The sequence below is a fragment of the Callorhinchus milii genome, unplaced genomic scaffold (assembly GCF_018977255.1).
Source record: "Callorhinchus milii isolate IMCB2004 unplaced genomic scaffold, IMCB_Cmil_1.0 Scaffold8, whole genome shotgun sequence".
Lineage (NCBI taxonomy): Eukaryota > Metazoa > Chordata > Chondrichthyes > Chimaeriformes > Callorhinchidae > Callorhinchus > Callorhinchus milii.
The window spans coordinates 17,866,277-17,883,606 of record NW_024704749.1 but is presented as its reverse complement, the minus strand read 5'-3'; the positions used below and the strand labels follow the sequence as shown (position 1 = coordinate 17,883,606).

Genomic DNA, 17,330 nt, shown 5'->3' with positions numbered 1-17,330 from the left:
GTCACCCTTGCGAAGGGCTAACCTCTCCGACCGAAACCTCAGAGACTCAAGATTGAGAACGACTCCTTGGAGGACGAGCAGGAGGGCTGAAGGAGGGAGAACCACACGGACTCCGAGTCAAAACTCAAGAGACCAGAGAGCAGGCAGTCTGCCCAGCTGATCACTGGGTGACTTGGGAGAGCAGGAGGAGGCTGAGAACGTCCGTCAAGACGATTACTTGACCTACCAGAGAAAGGCACCACGCACATTCCAAGAGGGGGAGCTGAGTGAGCCAAGTATCTGAGGGAGAGAGAGAGAGAGATCCTGCCTACAAGAGCTGGGCACCGACAGAGTGCACCCTGCAGCCCGGTCCAAGGCTCGTTGCTGGAATACCCCATCGTGACTCTGCCGAAAGCAGCTGCTAGGTGATGGTATATACTACTGGTAGGTAGTATAGTGATACGCACTCACGCATCCACACATGACACACCTTCCGTCTTGTACCCACTGTGTTAATCTTATATGATTTTATTATTAGTATACTTTTCTTAGATAGTATTTGCGATCGGGATGCTATGATTTCCTCATACATTACTGTTGCGAGCCAGTCAGGGTAATCATGATTACGATAGTCGTCTGCGAACATATTTTCAAGTATATTCGGAAACTTAATAAACTCTGTTGAACAACCATTGGTCTCCCGAGTCTTGAGCGTATCGATTCTAAGCAGCCCTGCGAGAGCTAACATTGACCGGGACACCGGGAGAGATTCCATTCTCTTTGGGATCTTTTAACGTCCACCTGAATAGTTAGATAGGAGCTCTAGTTAAAGTCTCACCTCTTTTAACAACGCATTGTACTGGAGTGCCAACCTGGACTTGTGAGTTCAGAATCCCGTTCTGGGGCTTGAACACACAGTCTTCCTGACTCAGATGTGAGAGTGCTACCAACTGAGCCAGCCTGACACCTGATACAGTAAGGAGAGAAAAGGGTTCACCAAAATTGATGGGCAAAAAGGGATGTCGTCTTAAAGCTCAATGTCGCCTATAATTGTGCTCATATTATCACACTGAATTTTAACACCTGGAGCTGAATTGTAAGGGAGTATTTGGAACAATAATATTCTCAGCCTGCTCCACAAGCCTAGTTTGTCAATCTCGCCACAAACATCTGTCACTGGAACCAATCCCGAATGGGATGCAGTTCCACATTTTTCTTTTAAAGATGGTGCCTGGCTCGTTGAGATGTCCACTTCTGTCAATTGTTTATCACCCAATTCAAAAGGAATGTGTGAAATTTTCTCTGAATGCAACACTTCCTCCGGAAAACGGATAATGTAATCAAATAATGTGTGGGAATTCTCAGGCCAAACAAGTGCATAGTGATCGAGGGAATTGGCCACATCTGGATGTACAACCCATTTTGGTGGGTCCTTTTCTTTAGAAGAAAACTGGCTAAGTAATCTATTTTTCCTACTTTTTACAACACTGATATTTATACAAACACATTGATTGTGACTAGTCAGATTTCCTCTTGCTATTTAATGGCCACCAAACAACAGCTGGACTGGGTGCTCGGATTGAGCTCGGCCCTGTGCGACCACAGCTTTTTGGTGTCTGTTTACACTCAGTTTGAACTCACCGGTTGGAAAACAACAATATTCTTCAACTCGCAAGTAAAATTCACACCAGGAGGACGACAGTTGGGCTTATTTATGAAAGCCATTTGGTTTCAGTTTGGGGTTTGGTTGCACGATGATCATTATCATTATGTATGACTAATTTGTCGCAGTATCATTTCAGTCCAAGGCTACAACCACTTTACTCTCCCTCTTCTGTCGACAAAAAATGATTAATAACTTGTAAATTAAGCAACCTGTAGCCTATTTCAGAACTTGGGTCACATTACAAAAATTACTATTCCGAAATTTTTGAGAACCCCCCCCCCCCCAATAACTCACGCCTAAAAATCGTGAAAATTAAATTTCATTGACAACCTTTTTTTTCTTGGAAACAGTCCTGTTCAAGTGGATGTCAGATACTTTGGCTCTATTCGAAAAAAGGGAGATAAATGCACATGCCACAAGGCACGGTTCCTGCATATCTGAACTCCACTCTGATGTTTAGACCAGAAAAGAACAAGCACGTGCAAACAGAGTGGCAAAAAGAGAGAAGGGCGCAAAGATTGACACACAGGAAAAACAGTGAAATACGTACAGCAATAAAACTTGCAAGGAGATGGGTTGAAGATAAGTGTGAGAGGAAATGAGGCAGATAAAAGCACAAACCACCGTGATGAAGAGATTCATTCACTTACGCCCACTACTAACAGCTTGCACCTACAGATCTTCAATCCGAAGACGAGACCTCCTGCCGATTACCCTTCTTGGGGCGGTCCACTTTACTAGTTAAATATACTGTTTTTTTGCCAGGCTTAGCAACACTATTGGAGCCTCTCAACCATCTGCTGCATAAGTCAGTGCCTATATCCTCATGGCAAGATGAATACTACAGCACATTCTAATTGGATTTCTGATGGAAAGCTCACACAAGCACATCAGATCTTCATCATCTTAGAGAAAACAAGGAGGGAATCTGTAAAGGACTACCAACCATGTTTGGGTCAATGCAGCCACTGGGCAATAATAATCCTTGCATTTGATATAGCGCCTTATCACGTCGTTGAGACTTCTCAAAGCGCTTCACAGAAGTAACTGTCAAGGAGCAAGCCTGATACTGATGTGGAGCAGTCGTATGCACGTAACTTCGGTCAGTTAATGGATAGCGATAGTACTGAACACTACACACCTTTGCACTTGCCTCTTCAGATAAGGTCACTTCATCTTCACCTTCCCAGATGGATGAACAGAGCTTTACACAAGGGATTAACTATCCCTATTACTTTGTCTGATGTCCTCCCATTTCTCTCCCGCTTGCTGGGAATTCTACAACCACTTCCACAAAGATCCTCTTTATTCTCCACGGCTGTCCACCTGCTGAGCCACCAGAAGGCTGAGCTTTCAGACTCCATTGTTGCCCCATCTGTTCAATATTCCACACTCCACAGTTGAGCAGACCAGCGTGCGGTTTATGTAATAAAACTATTTGTGGGCAGTGAAGCACTTAAGTAGAGCTTTCCATATAATTCCATCTTGGGCAAGCCAAGCACAAGGGAATAACTACCAGCACTAAAATTTTGCGCAGAATCCTTTCCTGCAGTTGGATTTCCTGAAAACAAGACTCCCCCGCGGTATCTACAAGCAGAAATGAATTCCTACAATCCAACAAAGACACTGAAGATATATCCCCACTTTTTGATTGAGGTTTCCCCATATTTTATAGTTAACAGTATCTGATCAGTGTTTATTTAGGTATATTGGTATAATGAGCACATTATCAATGTTAATTACTCTTCAGTTCTAAATGCCAGGCAAACTAACAGTTTGTGATGATTACTACAATAATTAAGTCAAGCTCACAAAGCACAAAATCATTTAAATGGTTGACCAAATCATCACAGTTCAAGTAATTGAATACCACGTGCCCGCTCGGATAATGTGCGTTGATCACAGTATGTGGAGTAAGGACGATTGCAACCTGGTGTACCAATGTCAGCTAATGTCAGCGTAAATGGCAATGTGCAGCCCAAGTGCACTCTTCAACTATCAACAAGTGTTCATTTGCCTAAACTGGACTAAACGGTCCAGCACATGGAAATCAATTTCGCACGTGTACTGAGAACACACAGGTAACAGTAATAACAATACACCGAGCACTGTGGCAAAACAGGTATACAAATTTTATTATAGATAACAGACCAAAGTTGGACAGGTTGATGAGAACCGGTTTTAAATGCAAGGTAAAAATCAGGACACCTTAGGCTGCAATTCACATACCCCAGAGCACTCTTAGCAAAAGAGCACAAACCTACATCTCAGAACATTCTGAAATATGGTCTATAGACAACCCTGTTCACAGCAGAACATGTCATTACGTCCCCAGCCAATATTTGCATCAAAGAAATAATAAAAAAAACAGATCCATTTGATAATTTGTGTGGTGGACAAATTTGTCAACATCTTAATTTTTGGCTACAGGTGTTCAATATCTGCAAGTCCATGGAACTGTAGGCGTTCAATTATTTTAAGCAATTCCATAATTAAAGCAAATTGAAAATAAACTCTTGCTCCAAGGGTTAGCATTGAGCACAGAGGGACACGTCGTCACCTTCAGCAGCACTAAACTGATTGTAAAACAAAATCATGCTTCTTCACAAAGAAAGATTGAGTAGAGATGGGATGCACTAGCAAAACGTATACAAATCAGTTTAGGACATTACTCGTGCAACATACTGAACAAGAATTCATGTTACAATATACCACTGTGCTGTACTGATATGTGAAACTCAGGTGAATCAGTTTTCTTTATTCACTATATAAAATAAGTTGGTGACAATTTAGATAATTTTTTGACAGCCGAACTGCAGATTCCCATTGAAAATAATGGGAAGTCAAATGTCAAAAGTGGGAATGAGTTAAGTCAATGAAATACTTTGCCAATAGATGGATTTTGCAATCCAGCTGAAGTCGGGGAGTGGGTGGGGGGGGAAATACAGAGTACAAAACATTGTGATGGGGAAAAAAAAAACATTCTGAGAATTCTTAATACAATTTTGAATCCAGTCAATTAGGATAAAATTGGATCAAGTTATTCATGGAAACATTGTACAATGAAAACTTAAGACAATCCAACAGCATTTCAAACGAGGGCAAAGTTACTGAAACAATACAGTATTAATATAGAAAACTGCCATTTTGTGGAAACAATTTATACAGTTGACTAATGGTGAAAGGCATATACACTAGTAATACTGCATCTAGCTTTTCTTTGGGACAATACACTGGCCCTAAAGAGGTGGGAATGGGGGCAATGGACACACGGAGGCTCCCATGTAGTTCCACAACTGTGCTCCTTTTAAAAAAAAAACTAGAATTAACTAAAATGGTCCTAGCAAATTCTACATTTGTTCCATATTTCTACTACATGTGTAAATAAACTTGTAATCAAGGGTGCAGAGTGTTGGGTCAGATGCAGAGGGAGGACTCCACAAACACTTGTGGGAATGATGTTTGGGATACTAAGAACTATCAAGTTTAGTCTCACAAAAATAACTGGATAGGACCACGCAGGATGTTTTCAGTTTGCAGTCAGTATCCCTGTGGCGATTTATAGCATTTGCCATTCAAATGTAAAACCAGAAGCCACAAGACCCAGTTTACAAAGGGCAAAACAGCCCAAATTTTCCCTTCATATAGCCAATCATATCAGCTGGTATATAGAATAGACATTGATTAGTCATGAGGTTTCTTACACAGATTCCACAGAAATTGGATAAGCCACATAAAATAGAACAAGGTCATTACTTCCAAATCAGTCCTGCCTCCATTACAACTGATTTAGATTAAACAGTTCTAGTTTACATAGATATCAATCCAGAATTCACCAAACAAACAGATTAATGCTCAATCAGGTTCATAAGTGTAAAGTCACTAGAGATCCAATCTTTTTGCACAAGAGTAATGGATTCAGGTGCCAAAACTACAGATAAGTTTAAAATTAAACTGCTATCTATCTCCCAATCCAATTGCATAATGGTAAGGAAATACTCTCACACCTATCCCTCATGTGTACACTATGGTTGGTCCAACTGATTTGCTTAAATGAAAAGCAGAAAAATGACAAGGCAAGAGACTTTATTCAAAGTACCCACATTCTCCAAAACAGCAAGATATCAATAAAAAAACTGCCTCATTTAAATGCTAGCAGCGGCAAGGTAAATTTGAGGTCTATGCATTTTTCTAAGAAGTAAAATACAAGCTCAAAGAAACACGGATCACCTTAGCCAGACACCCACCCTAAGTTAAAAGTAAACTCGCCACACACTTTTCGTGTACACATTTAGTTTTATTGTAACAAAGCAACTTGTACACTTTTAACGTTTAAAACTGAGCAATTTTTCTTTCCGGTGAAACAAAAAATTACATTAGAGAATGTAGATTCCAATAAGATTCTACAGGTTCTGTCGTTCCTCCATCTGCTGTAGGGCTCAAATCGATTAATATTTAAAAGTGTTTGGCTTTGGTTGCATGGATGTTGTAAAAATATACAATGCACCGACATGCTAAGTACAGCCACGTCCTCAAAATACCCAACAAACCCACCCATTAGAACCCAACTGTCTGCATCTACCCCAGGTGTCTCAGTCACACCCCAATTTATTACAAGAGAGAAGGAAACAAGGACTTGATGGTAACTGCTAATTGTCCACATCACATGGAAACACAGTGTAATCTCTGGGCCAGGACAGATAAGGGGAAAAAAAAGCCTATTCAATTTTATCTAAGTCACAGCACAAAGGCAGAAAGAAGCAATTGGGCTTCCAGCAGAGGGAGGCGAGAGGTGGGGTGTGGGGTTTAAAATAAAAATTAAAAAAATACAATCACATCACTACAGAAGATGGTGTGCTGATCAGCCGGCTGGAGGAGAATTTGCATCAGTTCATGGAAAATGGTAGAGATTGCCACTGTAGTTTGCACATGTAACTCATTCCGATTCATATGTGTATAATGGTTTAAGGACCTCAGGAGAACAAGAAAACTGAGCACAAAAAGACAGCAACTTGCTCCCAGGGACTAAAGAAAAAAAAAGTAGGGGAGGTGAACTTCAACACAAGCCTGATCATTCATCCTCTCCTTCCTCCTCCTAAAGACAAAAGCAGGAAATTAGTTGAAGCAAGTTAAAACCAAATTCAGAGCATAGAAACAAGCTGAAAAATCAAGCGCATTGCTCACACCTCTCCCCCCCCCCCCCACCACCACACCAATCCTTTTCCAAAAAAGCAAGTGTTGTGTAAGGTTTCAAAAAGGCACCTCATGTAAAGCCAACATTAACAGTTCTTAGCTGCTAAAAGTAGCCATATAATGCTTATATAATTAGAGACTATTAAAAGGGGAGGCTATTCAAATTATATTGAAAATTAGTTTAAAAGTTTGCAACAATCCTGATCCAGTATCATCTACAAAAAGGAGAATGTTCTCCACCACAAATAGGTAAATCCTGAAGACGATAAAGTATGCATTGCATTTTAAATGGGGGATATCACTTTATTTAGCAAAATCCGATGCTGCAATCTTAACATACCTTGAAAGTTACTATAATAATCATGGCATTTGATATAGTGTCATCGCATCTTCAAGACGTCTCAAAGCTCTTCACAGAATATACTGTAAAGTGTAGTGACTGTATATTTTGTGGGCCAAACACAGTAGCCAATTGCACACAGCAGTATCCCACAAACTGTATTGAGAATAAGCAGCATAACTCTAGCAGAGAAAGGATTTAAAAATGAAAGCTCTTACCTCAGCGTCATCTCCTTCCTCCTCTTCCTCTTCATCATCTTCTTCCCCTTCCTCCTCCTCGTCTCCTTCCTCATCAATATCCTCCAATCCCTCCTCCTCTTCCTCATCCTCTTCATCGTCCTCACCCTCTCCCTCCTCATCTTCCATGTCTGGCACCTGACAATACCCACAGTGATTAGCCATCTTATGAAAGAGCACATTTGTAAACTGATCTCTTTTAAGAAAGATAATTCTGAGTTCTTGGACCAGGGGCACAATCATTTAAGCACCAACGGGCCAATAGCATTCCAACTTCTGTATAACCATCCATTACAAATAAACAAGCAGCTCACCATACAATTTCATAGACTTTCTTGCTTCTTAACTCAAAACCCTCTCCATTTTCAAATCCATTTCTATGGCTGTACGTTCAGCCCCTCCCTCCTCAAAAATCAAACTATCAGTTAGCTTTGTGAAGGGCTAGGAGAAAGACATCTTCCTTACATGAAAGGTACGATATCAGAGGTTGCGTTGGTTTCCTATATACAGAGCCAATTCAACCAACACTATCCAAGAACAAAGCCAGATCCATGCAATCACTAACCTCACAAGCTATCATAAGCATTAAAAAGTAATTTAAAAAATACTCAACTATGACTTAAGTTTTACTGCAACTTTTGTTAAATGTACATTTCCACATACTTAACTATCAAATCAGATGTTCTTCAACAAACACAATATACACAAAAGAAACACTCACTAGGTAGTACTGCAGTGGGTTTGGCCAGATGTCATCCTTGATAACCTCTCCGAGTTCATCTGCACCGGCATCCGAGTGATCAGTGAACCAGGTGAAGAAACTTTCTGGTTCTTCATGCTGTCGCTTCCTCCCCGCTTTATTCTGTGACTGACTGGAGCGCTTTGTCAGGTCCTTCCGGAAAAAAAGGCAACATTTGATATTGTATAAATAGCAATGATCGTTGCACTGAAGTCCAGCTTTAAGTCATGGCATCTAGAAAGCTACTTTGCAAAGTTAACATCTAACAAAGTCACACTGCAAATAAACTTTTTTNCAGTAATTCCATGCATATGCTTATGACATGTGGAAAACCCTAGTCAATTTAGCTACAACCATCAAATAATGCTGCAGGAAATCAGGGGAGCTCCACAAACTTGTATCAAATAAAACGTTTTGTACATTTTAAAAGCTTATTTTAGTTTCTCTCAATAGCTCGTGATTTGCTCAAAGCAACTCTGGGTGTCTTCCCGATATGAAAGGAGCTAAACAAATATAAATTTCTATTGTATTGTAACTTAGAATAAGCAGCCTCAGCATAAACAATGTCTCACTTTTCCTGGTTTCCATTTGATCTCTGTTGATTTTGAAGATGGGTCCCCATTCTCATTCAGATGAAACTCTTTGGAAAGAACTTTGTTGTCGAAGTACGGGTTCTCATCAAAATACTGCAAACAAAATCCACTTATTAGCATTTTTAGAATAGCAGAATAGGCAGAGTTAATAGCTTAAAATTTCAGAGCAAATGAAAATCTTGTGAGAAATGTTAAACACATTTGGGAACTAGACAGGGAGTACACAGGAGTAGAACATAGCAATTTTTTTTAAACATTCACTTGATTTTAAAACATTCATTTGTCATGTTAGCCAAAATAGCTCTTTAAACAAACTAAACATCAATATCTAGTTTTTAAAAAATGTGCGAGGTACACAAATTTCTATGCACCAAAACCATAGGAGACTGAGAAGCTGGACAAAAATTGAGCTCAACTTCACATAAAGCTAACCATTATCCACAGATCCACCAAGGTGCATACTAAACAATTCATAATATACCAGGATAGTTATTAAAACGGTCCCGAGTTTCAACACTGACCAAAATGATGTTATTAAACATTAGTAACTAGTCTCATTTTCCAAGCGCCAAATCTTATTTTTGTAAAGAGGCAAATTTCAACCCTCTAAGAATGAGTACCATTCCTACTGGGGTACTAGGTAACAACACTGGCCTTCAGCTGAGCCAGGCAATAGGTTTGCATTCAGTACCCATCTACAAGGCTTACATACAGGCATTCCATTAATTCATACCTTCAAACCGGAAACAGTTTGATCTCTAACAAATACTTACAAAATCTATTCTGTAGCCTGATTTGATATCTTCAAATTCCGTCACCTCCACTCTAGTCAGATAATGCAATGCCTCCTCGTCTTCCTCTCCCAGAAGCGCAGATACTGGGAATATAATTTAAAATGTTACTTTCCACATGCCATTAGGAAAAGAATTAGGAACTCAGTTGTATAATGAATCGCATGCACCAAACAAGCTGACGAGCAACAAAAGTGCACATAGTGATGGCAGATGAGTCCATAATAACACTGGAGTGTATTAAAAAGAAAAGAGCAGGGTTTAGAATAGACAGCTCTACAAACAGAGAATCATTTAACTGAAATAATTGTTTACAAGATTAAACATTTAGAATCCCAGCTCTTAACAGTTTAAACTTTCTGTCTTGCAACTCCTGAGTTGCACTTTCTCCCACCCTCATTTTTCCTTGGAAAGGCTTTCAGATATTATCTTACATGAAGAACACTATATAAATGCAAGTAGGTATATATTCTCCTGGGCTTGGTACTTCCAGTTTACAATCAACAGAGGAAAGGCCCTGGCACATCAAGAAGAAATACCTCCAGAGAGCACAGAATAACCGTGTTGTTATCTACGAAGAGCAATAAAGGTAGAACCCATCACAATACATCTGTAAAACTGCACTAATAGTCAGTCTGCATTGAAGTGTGGACCCTCACCAGTCTAGCCTCAGAATGAACCCAAACTTGACTATCTGTTCAAACTAAAAGTTTAGATCTTTCCTGAAAGGAACAAGAAGCCTGATCGGATGTGAAATTAGTTAGAAACACTGAGAGATCGTCACCAGACTCCCAATGTTAGTAGTAGTCTCCTGGGCCAGATCATTGAGAATCTCTACTTCATTTCTCACTGTTTGTCCCCCCCCAATGTAATTTACCTGCAGGTCTGGATCAATCTCCATCCTAAGTGCCAGCACAGAGGAATCGAAGCCAAGTACTTGTCCTTTCTAACATTCAAATATTCACTTTACAGTGAGGTACACCAGAACCCATTCAGAAGTAGGAACTCTGGCTAAGATAGCCAGGACTCTCAACTTCAGCTGAAGAACTCCAGTGGCACAAGACATTCATTTCCTTGTCAAGTACAGCTCAGTTGGGATTGCCTGAACTAACAGAACAATTGTGATGAATCTTCCATACTTGATCTACAGTAAATACCAAATCACATTGAAACAAAGCAAATGTCACACACACAATTTTAAAGTGTAGGTTTCTCTGAATAAATTCAGCAAAAACAGGTTTTCAACATAATGCAGTAACACTGGAATGTTACTGCATTATGTAAAGTGCAACATCAGAAACTGGGATACAACCTCCAAACTCTACATCAATAAACAGTTTAGTATCACTAATCTATGCCTTCCTTTCCCCTACAAAGTTCTATTTCCAATGTGAACTAAAGGGCTACCAGCCTGGTATACATTTGCTTGGCTGCAATCTCAGAAGGTTAACAAGGTTGGTTTTCTATATGATCCAAATATTGCACAACGAAAATAATTCAAATTTCACACCTGCCAATTACTAAAAACCATGCTTACAACACAGACCAAATGCTGTAAAGGAAGAGTTGGCTGCCAGTCCATTTTGGAACCTTAAGAACTAATCAAAGACTTTAAGGAGCAGAAAATTACACTATAAAATGGAATACACTGGAATTTTCTAAAAGGTTTTCTCCTTTCCATTTTGGTCTCTTGAGATTCACAATGGCAGTCAAGCCTGGAAAGGGTTGGACGTAGCAAAGCTGCCCCACCAACAATGTACAACAGAATTATATATTTTTTTAAAAATCCTAACCTTAATCTTAAAACTACAAACAGACCACGGCGACTAAAAAAAGTAGAGGTTATGCACAAGCAACACTCATGTGTGCTTCAAAATTGTTACGATTTTTAAGTCAAGAGATGCAAATAATCTAGCAAATAGGTAAACATAATAACCCAAGTACTTTTCTTCGACCGAAAATTTGTAAGAAGTGTACTGATAGAACACAACCCCAGTCACAAACCACTGCGAGACTCGGGTGAATTTCTTACCATCCCATTGAGGAACAAGACTGGCATAGGATTGGGAGGAGACCACCCAGACCTGCAGATCTGCCAACATCAAGCTTCGTTCCCCTCTCGCCACCCACCTCACACGCACAGTTAAATTCAGTTCCAAAGGCACCACCAGCTATTGGTTTTGTGTGCAAGTGGCATTTTTCGTGTGTGTGTGAGCAGATGTAACAACCGATAAGCACTGCAATTTCACATCTGTAAGTTATTGCAAAGTTTGCAGGAAGCTTCAATCAGCCTTGCAGTCATCAATGTACACCTGTAGGGGTCACTGCCTAGAGGTACTATTGCTCATTTTAACTCTTTAAAATGAAACAAAAAATTACAGTGTACTCCTGATAACGTGAACCCGGTTTAATTTGTCACTACCAGTTATCATGCTGTCGATATACCAGCTATATTTATTCATATGTCGATTCATAAGGCTAACTCGCCACTCCAGATAACGAACGCCCTTTTCCCTTGGAGTGACAAGAAGCTATCAGCAGTTTACTGCAGCAGTTTTAAAATATGAATGCATCTAAGATCCTGACAAAAGCTTCTTCAAATTTCTCAAGGTACGAAGTTTTGCTCTCAAATAGCTGGAACTACTGTGATTAAAGATTAGTTGCCTACATAGTACAACATTTCATGAAGTGGACAGCAACAAACGACACCTACAAGAATTTGAAAACGTAGCATATAAACTTCTGCTTCTGGTAACGGAGTAATCAGTATTAATTCAGTAAATATGCACCCTTTCCAAATCGAAGTATTTCTAGTGTTTAAACCGACTAACATCCAACAAATTTTACTGCATCTCATTTGCAGGTTCAAATAACAGGCATACATCTCTTACCTTGTGGGTGGTTGACAAACGTAGTCACCCAGAAGTTGGGGATTTTGGCAATGAGCTCCGACCGCTTCTGGAAATATGGCTGGCGTAGCTTGTTGTATTTTTGTTCTACTTTCAAAATTTCCTCACTCGCCTGTTCATTCAGTCTAAACAGAACACATAAATTTCTAAATCACCAGAAACATCCAACACAAAAAAAGATTTCAGGGCAGAAGAAACTAAATGTACTCAAGGGATTCAATGGTACCAACATAACTAGATATTTGCACCCCAATTCCTGAGTGCCAAACAGCCAATATCTCCCTCAAGGTTGGATTGGCTGGCCAAAGCATACAACAAGCTTTTTCCTTTTCCTGACATGTGGAGAGGCTGTGGCTTCTTTATCTCTATATCTTGGAACGCCAAGTTAATTTGAAGGAATAACTCATTCTAAACATGTCTGCCCATATTATGATAACACAGCACCTTTAATTATCTATGGTTAAGTTTTAAGCATTCTGATCGAACCAATGGAGTGTGAAAAATGGACAATGGTGTGATAATATTCTAGACCTCAGTTAGTCTGCCAGTGGTGGTGCTCGTTCTATAAGTGGTCTTGGGAGTGCCATTCATGATCAACGCCCAGCAGCCCTTACTTGCAGAGGTATATAAATTCTGCGAACAACAAACATGTCTGTCTCCTCTCATCTTCCAATAGACAGGAGACACTGAGACTCAAGAAATAACCCATTGGAACCAGATGCACAGGGGTGACTGTCACTTGAACATTTCCCAGTCACCTCCAGGCAGAGGGCGAAACCTTGGCCAAGTTTCCTTACTCCACACAGAGCCCTAATAATAATCCCTCCAAAACCAAAAATAAATTGGTCATTTTCAATCTATGACTGTTTGTGGGACATTGCTGTGCGCAATTGGCTGCCGCGTTCGCCCACAAATATACAGTCAATTCACTTTACAGTGTGTTCTGTGAAGCGCTTTGGGACGTCCTCCCGACGTGAAAAGCGCTATATCAAATGCGAGGATTATTATTATTATCTATGAGCGGGAAGGGGAACATTTGTCATCCTTGAAAAATGGCACCCAAAGGGAATTAAATCTATTTGACCTGGGGAGAAGCAGGTTCCTTTGCTTTTTTTAAAAAAAATAAAAGGTCCAGGAATGTCCTGTTACTTGCTCCAGCTAAAAGTACATTTATCTAGGAAAGGCATGATGGGAAGCAAAAAGGTACCCTTCCTCTCTTCCCCTGTGCAAAAGCTTGCTGGTCTCACCATCTCAGCTTAAACGTACAAGCAGCAACATTTTTTTTACAATCATTTACAATTACAATCACTTATTCTATATTAAAAAACATACACTGTTGTGCTAGATTTATGTTTGGAAACCAGGTCACAGCAACTAACACTAAAATACTGTAAAGTATCAAAAATAATCCTTACATTTCACATGGCGTCTACATCAAGAACATCTTAAATTACTTCAGTTTGACTAGGAATACCATGTGGCTATCAGTGGCAAACCTCTGACCAGTACTACATATTTCCTCAAATGTAACTAACATATAGGTTCTAATCCTAGACTTGCAAATATTGCACTCAAACATCATGCATATTAATCCAACAGCACTAAATTTGTTAAATACATTTTACTGATCAATTTCAATGTTCAAATATTAATGCTTCGGAACCATTTCCCCAAGGGTATAGTTTATCAATGATAAAAATGAAATATTTATTCCTTGTAGGATGGTGTGATTTTTTTTAAAAAATCCACTATTACTGCATACTAACCCCCCCACCCCCCCAGCAAGGTTATGCAAGACATTTATGAATTTAAAAAATGCTTTAATTACAGTTGGGTGAAATAATGGAAAAAGTTATCATGCTTAACTTAGTATGAAAGTGTAGTGCAGACTGAGTACAGGCAACTGTGAATGCACATTTGCCCACGACTTCCTTTACCTTACCTGTCTATTTCATTCTGTACTTCATCAATGTGTTCAATGGCTTCCTGTTGCTCTTTTTCTGTAAAGGATAAAGTTTTAATTGCTTAAAAAGTAGTGCTTTATAAGCACAATATGTGGACAAAATATACTTTATTACCTCGCACCCCCCACGCATAGCTTTCAAAACTTCGCAACGTACACCTCAAACACGGGAGCAAGTACTGCAATGTCTCACCTTCAGCACCACTACACAAAATGATAACACTTCGAAATGTTTCTCAAATGCACAGCAACGCTGAATTGTCGCAGGAGACAAAAACGGGCTCATTCCAACAAAAAAAAAATCTCACGATGAAAGTTTTTCTCCCCCACCCCACCCCCCCAAAAAAAAGAGACCACAGCTTTCAAAACATTCTGACGCTCAACCACTGCTCGAGGGGGGTTTTGAGAAGATATTTTACTGAATCCGACACTGGCAAAAACTGACAATATCCTACATTGCAGACGTGCAAACAACACAAGCCGCGCAGAACACAAGAGTTACGAAGACTGAACGGTGTAACGAAACAACCACTCTCTGCCACACCTCGAAACTAGAATATTCTCACCTATCGTCTGGAATAACATTTCGTGGGGGTGGGGTGTGTGTGTGTGTGTGTGGGGGTGTGGGGGGGAGGGGGGAAACCAAAGAACTCGTGGTACAGGTCGAATTGAATAAAAACGTTCTGGGTCGCGCACCCCCTTTCCCGACTGCACTGTACTTTATGGTGAAGATGCGGGTCAAACAATTCGTTCTCCAGCCCACGTTTCTGTACCGCTTCCCTTTGTGTTGAATGAGAGCCTCTGCTACAACTACAGGGCCGCGTGGTTCCTTCTCAATAGGAAGTCGCCGCTTCCACCCGAGCGTTTTGTTCGGACGTTCAAACGAAATAAACACAATTTCTTTCTCTCTCTCTCTCTCTCTCTGCCCCCTCCCACCCCCCCCCCAAAAAAAAACCCCCCACGTTTAAAGATCCCTAACGTCGTCATTAGATTTTTCCACGTTTTTATTTTTTTTTACCTCCTCCACCCCCCCCCCCCCTTTTTAAATATTAAATGTACCGACCGACCTGCTTTTGTTTTTTAAAAAAAAAGCAGGTCGGTCGGTACATTTAATATTTAAAACGCTGGGTATTATTATTTCCAAGTAAATTGCAAATTCCAGTGCTTTTCACCTTCGTTTGTTGTGTTGTGTTGTGTGTGTGTGTTGTGTTGTGTGTGTGTGTGTGTTGTGTGTGTGTGTGGAGGGGGTAATTATTCGCGCGGGTCGAAACATTTCAACACAAATCATTACCTTTCTCCCCCACACCCCCCCACACCCCCAAAAAAAAAGACTCTCGACTGCACTCTCAGAAAGACGGGTTCGGGATTCAAACAAACAAACAAACAAGCGACCCCCCCCCCCCCCCCACCGTGTGTGTGTGTGTGTGTGTGTGTGTACAATATGTGAGGTGGGCCCTACTACTACGAATTCCACAGCTCGGAACTAAGAAATTCGCCTTTAACGTCGCGCCCCGACGGCCAAGCGTTTGATCCTTCCCCCTTACAATAAATAATAATAATAATAATAATAATAATAATCCTTTTCCTTCCTTTTCCCAAGCGCTAGGCCGCGTGGTTAGGCCTCGCTGCCCGCCCCAAAACCCGCCCAACCAGCAACCTTGCGCGATTCCTCTTTTTTTTAAAAAAAATAATGCGATCGTTCTCGAAACGTGGTGCTCCCCCGCCTCAAGTGTGTGTGTGTGTGTGTGTTGGGGGGGGGAGAGAGAGAGAGGAGGCCCTCTCACCTCGGGCTGCCAAACAGGCCTCACAGCGGCTCTATTTCGCTTTCCCCCGGTATCAATCATGGCGGCGGCGGCCGCCTCCTTTTAACAGTGAGGCACGACGACGAAGCAGAAGGAGAAGCGAGAGAGAGAGTGAGAGAGAGAGAGAAGAGAGGCTGCACCTCAACCGTGTGGGTTGATCACAACATGGCGCCGGAGTGAGTGGAGTAAAGCAGTTAACCCTCCCGCGCGCTCTTCTCTACCCCCCTCTCCTCTTCTCCTCAGCCTGACCGGGGGGAGGGGGGGGGGGGGGAGAGAGAAGCGTGAGGGGGCCGCCATTCCCCCATCACACACACTACACCACCCGACCCCGGGTTTTTTTTTGTGTGTGTGTGTGTGTGTACACACATATATATATATATAAGGTGCGCGTTATACAATCACCTGAGGTCTCGTCTGCTCCATCATGGTTCGAGTTCACCTCCTTTTTACTCATCTTCGTCGCCGGCACTGACATCTTTTTTTTTGTGTGTGTGTTTTGAAGGCAAAAAAAAAAGGGGGGGAAAAAAAAAAGGACGAGACGAAAGCCCCCTCGACCGACTCCTCGCGCTTTTTTTTCTTCTTCTTCTTCCTCTCCTTTTTTCCCCCCTTCCTCTCGCTCGCGCTCTCCCTCCCTCTGTCTCTCTCTCTCTCCGGGTCTCTCTCGCGCCTCTCTCGGGTAACAGTCAAGAAAAAAAAAGCTCGAGCTCAGTTTCCCCTCCAACACGCTCCCGCTCTCTCCCGCACGTTACGTGCCTGCGGTACGTGTCGACGTCAGCTCGCAAACCCCTACGTAACCCAGGCGCGCACGCACGCACGCGGCCCCAGGCCCGGCCGCCGACCGGAGGCGAGCCCGCGCGCATGCGCAGCGGGCGCCACTCGCCCTGCGGCGCGGAGCCCACTCGCTGTCGGTTAGAGGTCGCGAGAGTGAGTGAGGGGGGGGGGGGGCGGGGGTTGGGGAAGGGGGGAAAGAGAGAGTGAGAGAGCGCGAGAGTGAGGTGGGTGAGTGGGGGGGGGCGGAGAGAGAGAGAGAGAGAGCGAGCGCGAGTGAGGGGGCGCGCGGCGGCGGCGGAGGGGGGGGGTGTGACGTCGGGCGACGCACGGTGACAGTTGGATGGCCGG

General features: G+C 41.8%; 1 protein-coding gene across 1 annotated transcript; it reads right to left on the bottom strand.

The window, feature by feature from the left end:
* Nucleotides 1–3,754: 3,754 nt before the first annotated feature.
* On the bottom strand, nt 3,755–16,830 carry setb (SET nuclear proto-oncogene b). Its single transcript, XM_042337632.1, has 8 exons — nt 16,614–16,830; nt 14,389–14,446; nt 12,429–12,571; nt 9,520–9,623; nt 8,726–8,839; nt 8,136–8,306; nt 7,397–7,552; nt 3,755–6,740 (listed from the first exon to the last, which is right to left on the bottom strand). The coding sequence occupies exons 1-8, from the start codon at nt 16,684–16,686 to the stop codon at nt 6,717–6,719; spliced, it is 843 nt and encodes a 280-aa protein (XP_042193566.1). The 5' UTR covers nt 16,687–16,830; the 3' UTR covers nt 3,755–6,716.
* Between the last annotated feature and the right edge of the window lie 500 nt (nt 16,831–17,330).

Bases quoted from the DNA above. Each gene is read 5' to 3' on its own strand.
- setb (XM_042337632.1), bottom strand. From the start codon at position 16,686: ATGTCAGTGCCGGCGACGAAGATGAGTAAAAAGGAGGTGAACTCGAAC. The intron at 14,447-16,613 runs GTGATTGTATAA...TATCCTTTACAG, and splicing joins TGGAGCAGACGAGACCTCAG to AAAAAGAGCAACAGGAAGCC. The intron at 8,307-8,725 runs GTGAGACATTGT...TTTTTCCGGAAG, and splicing joins TCAAATGGAAACCAGGAAAA to GACCTGACAAAGCGCTCCAG.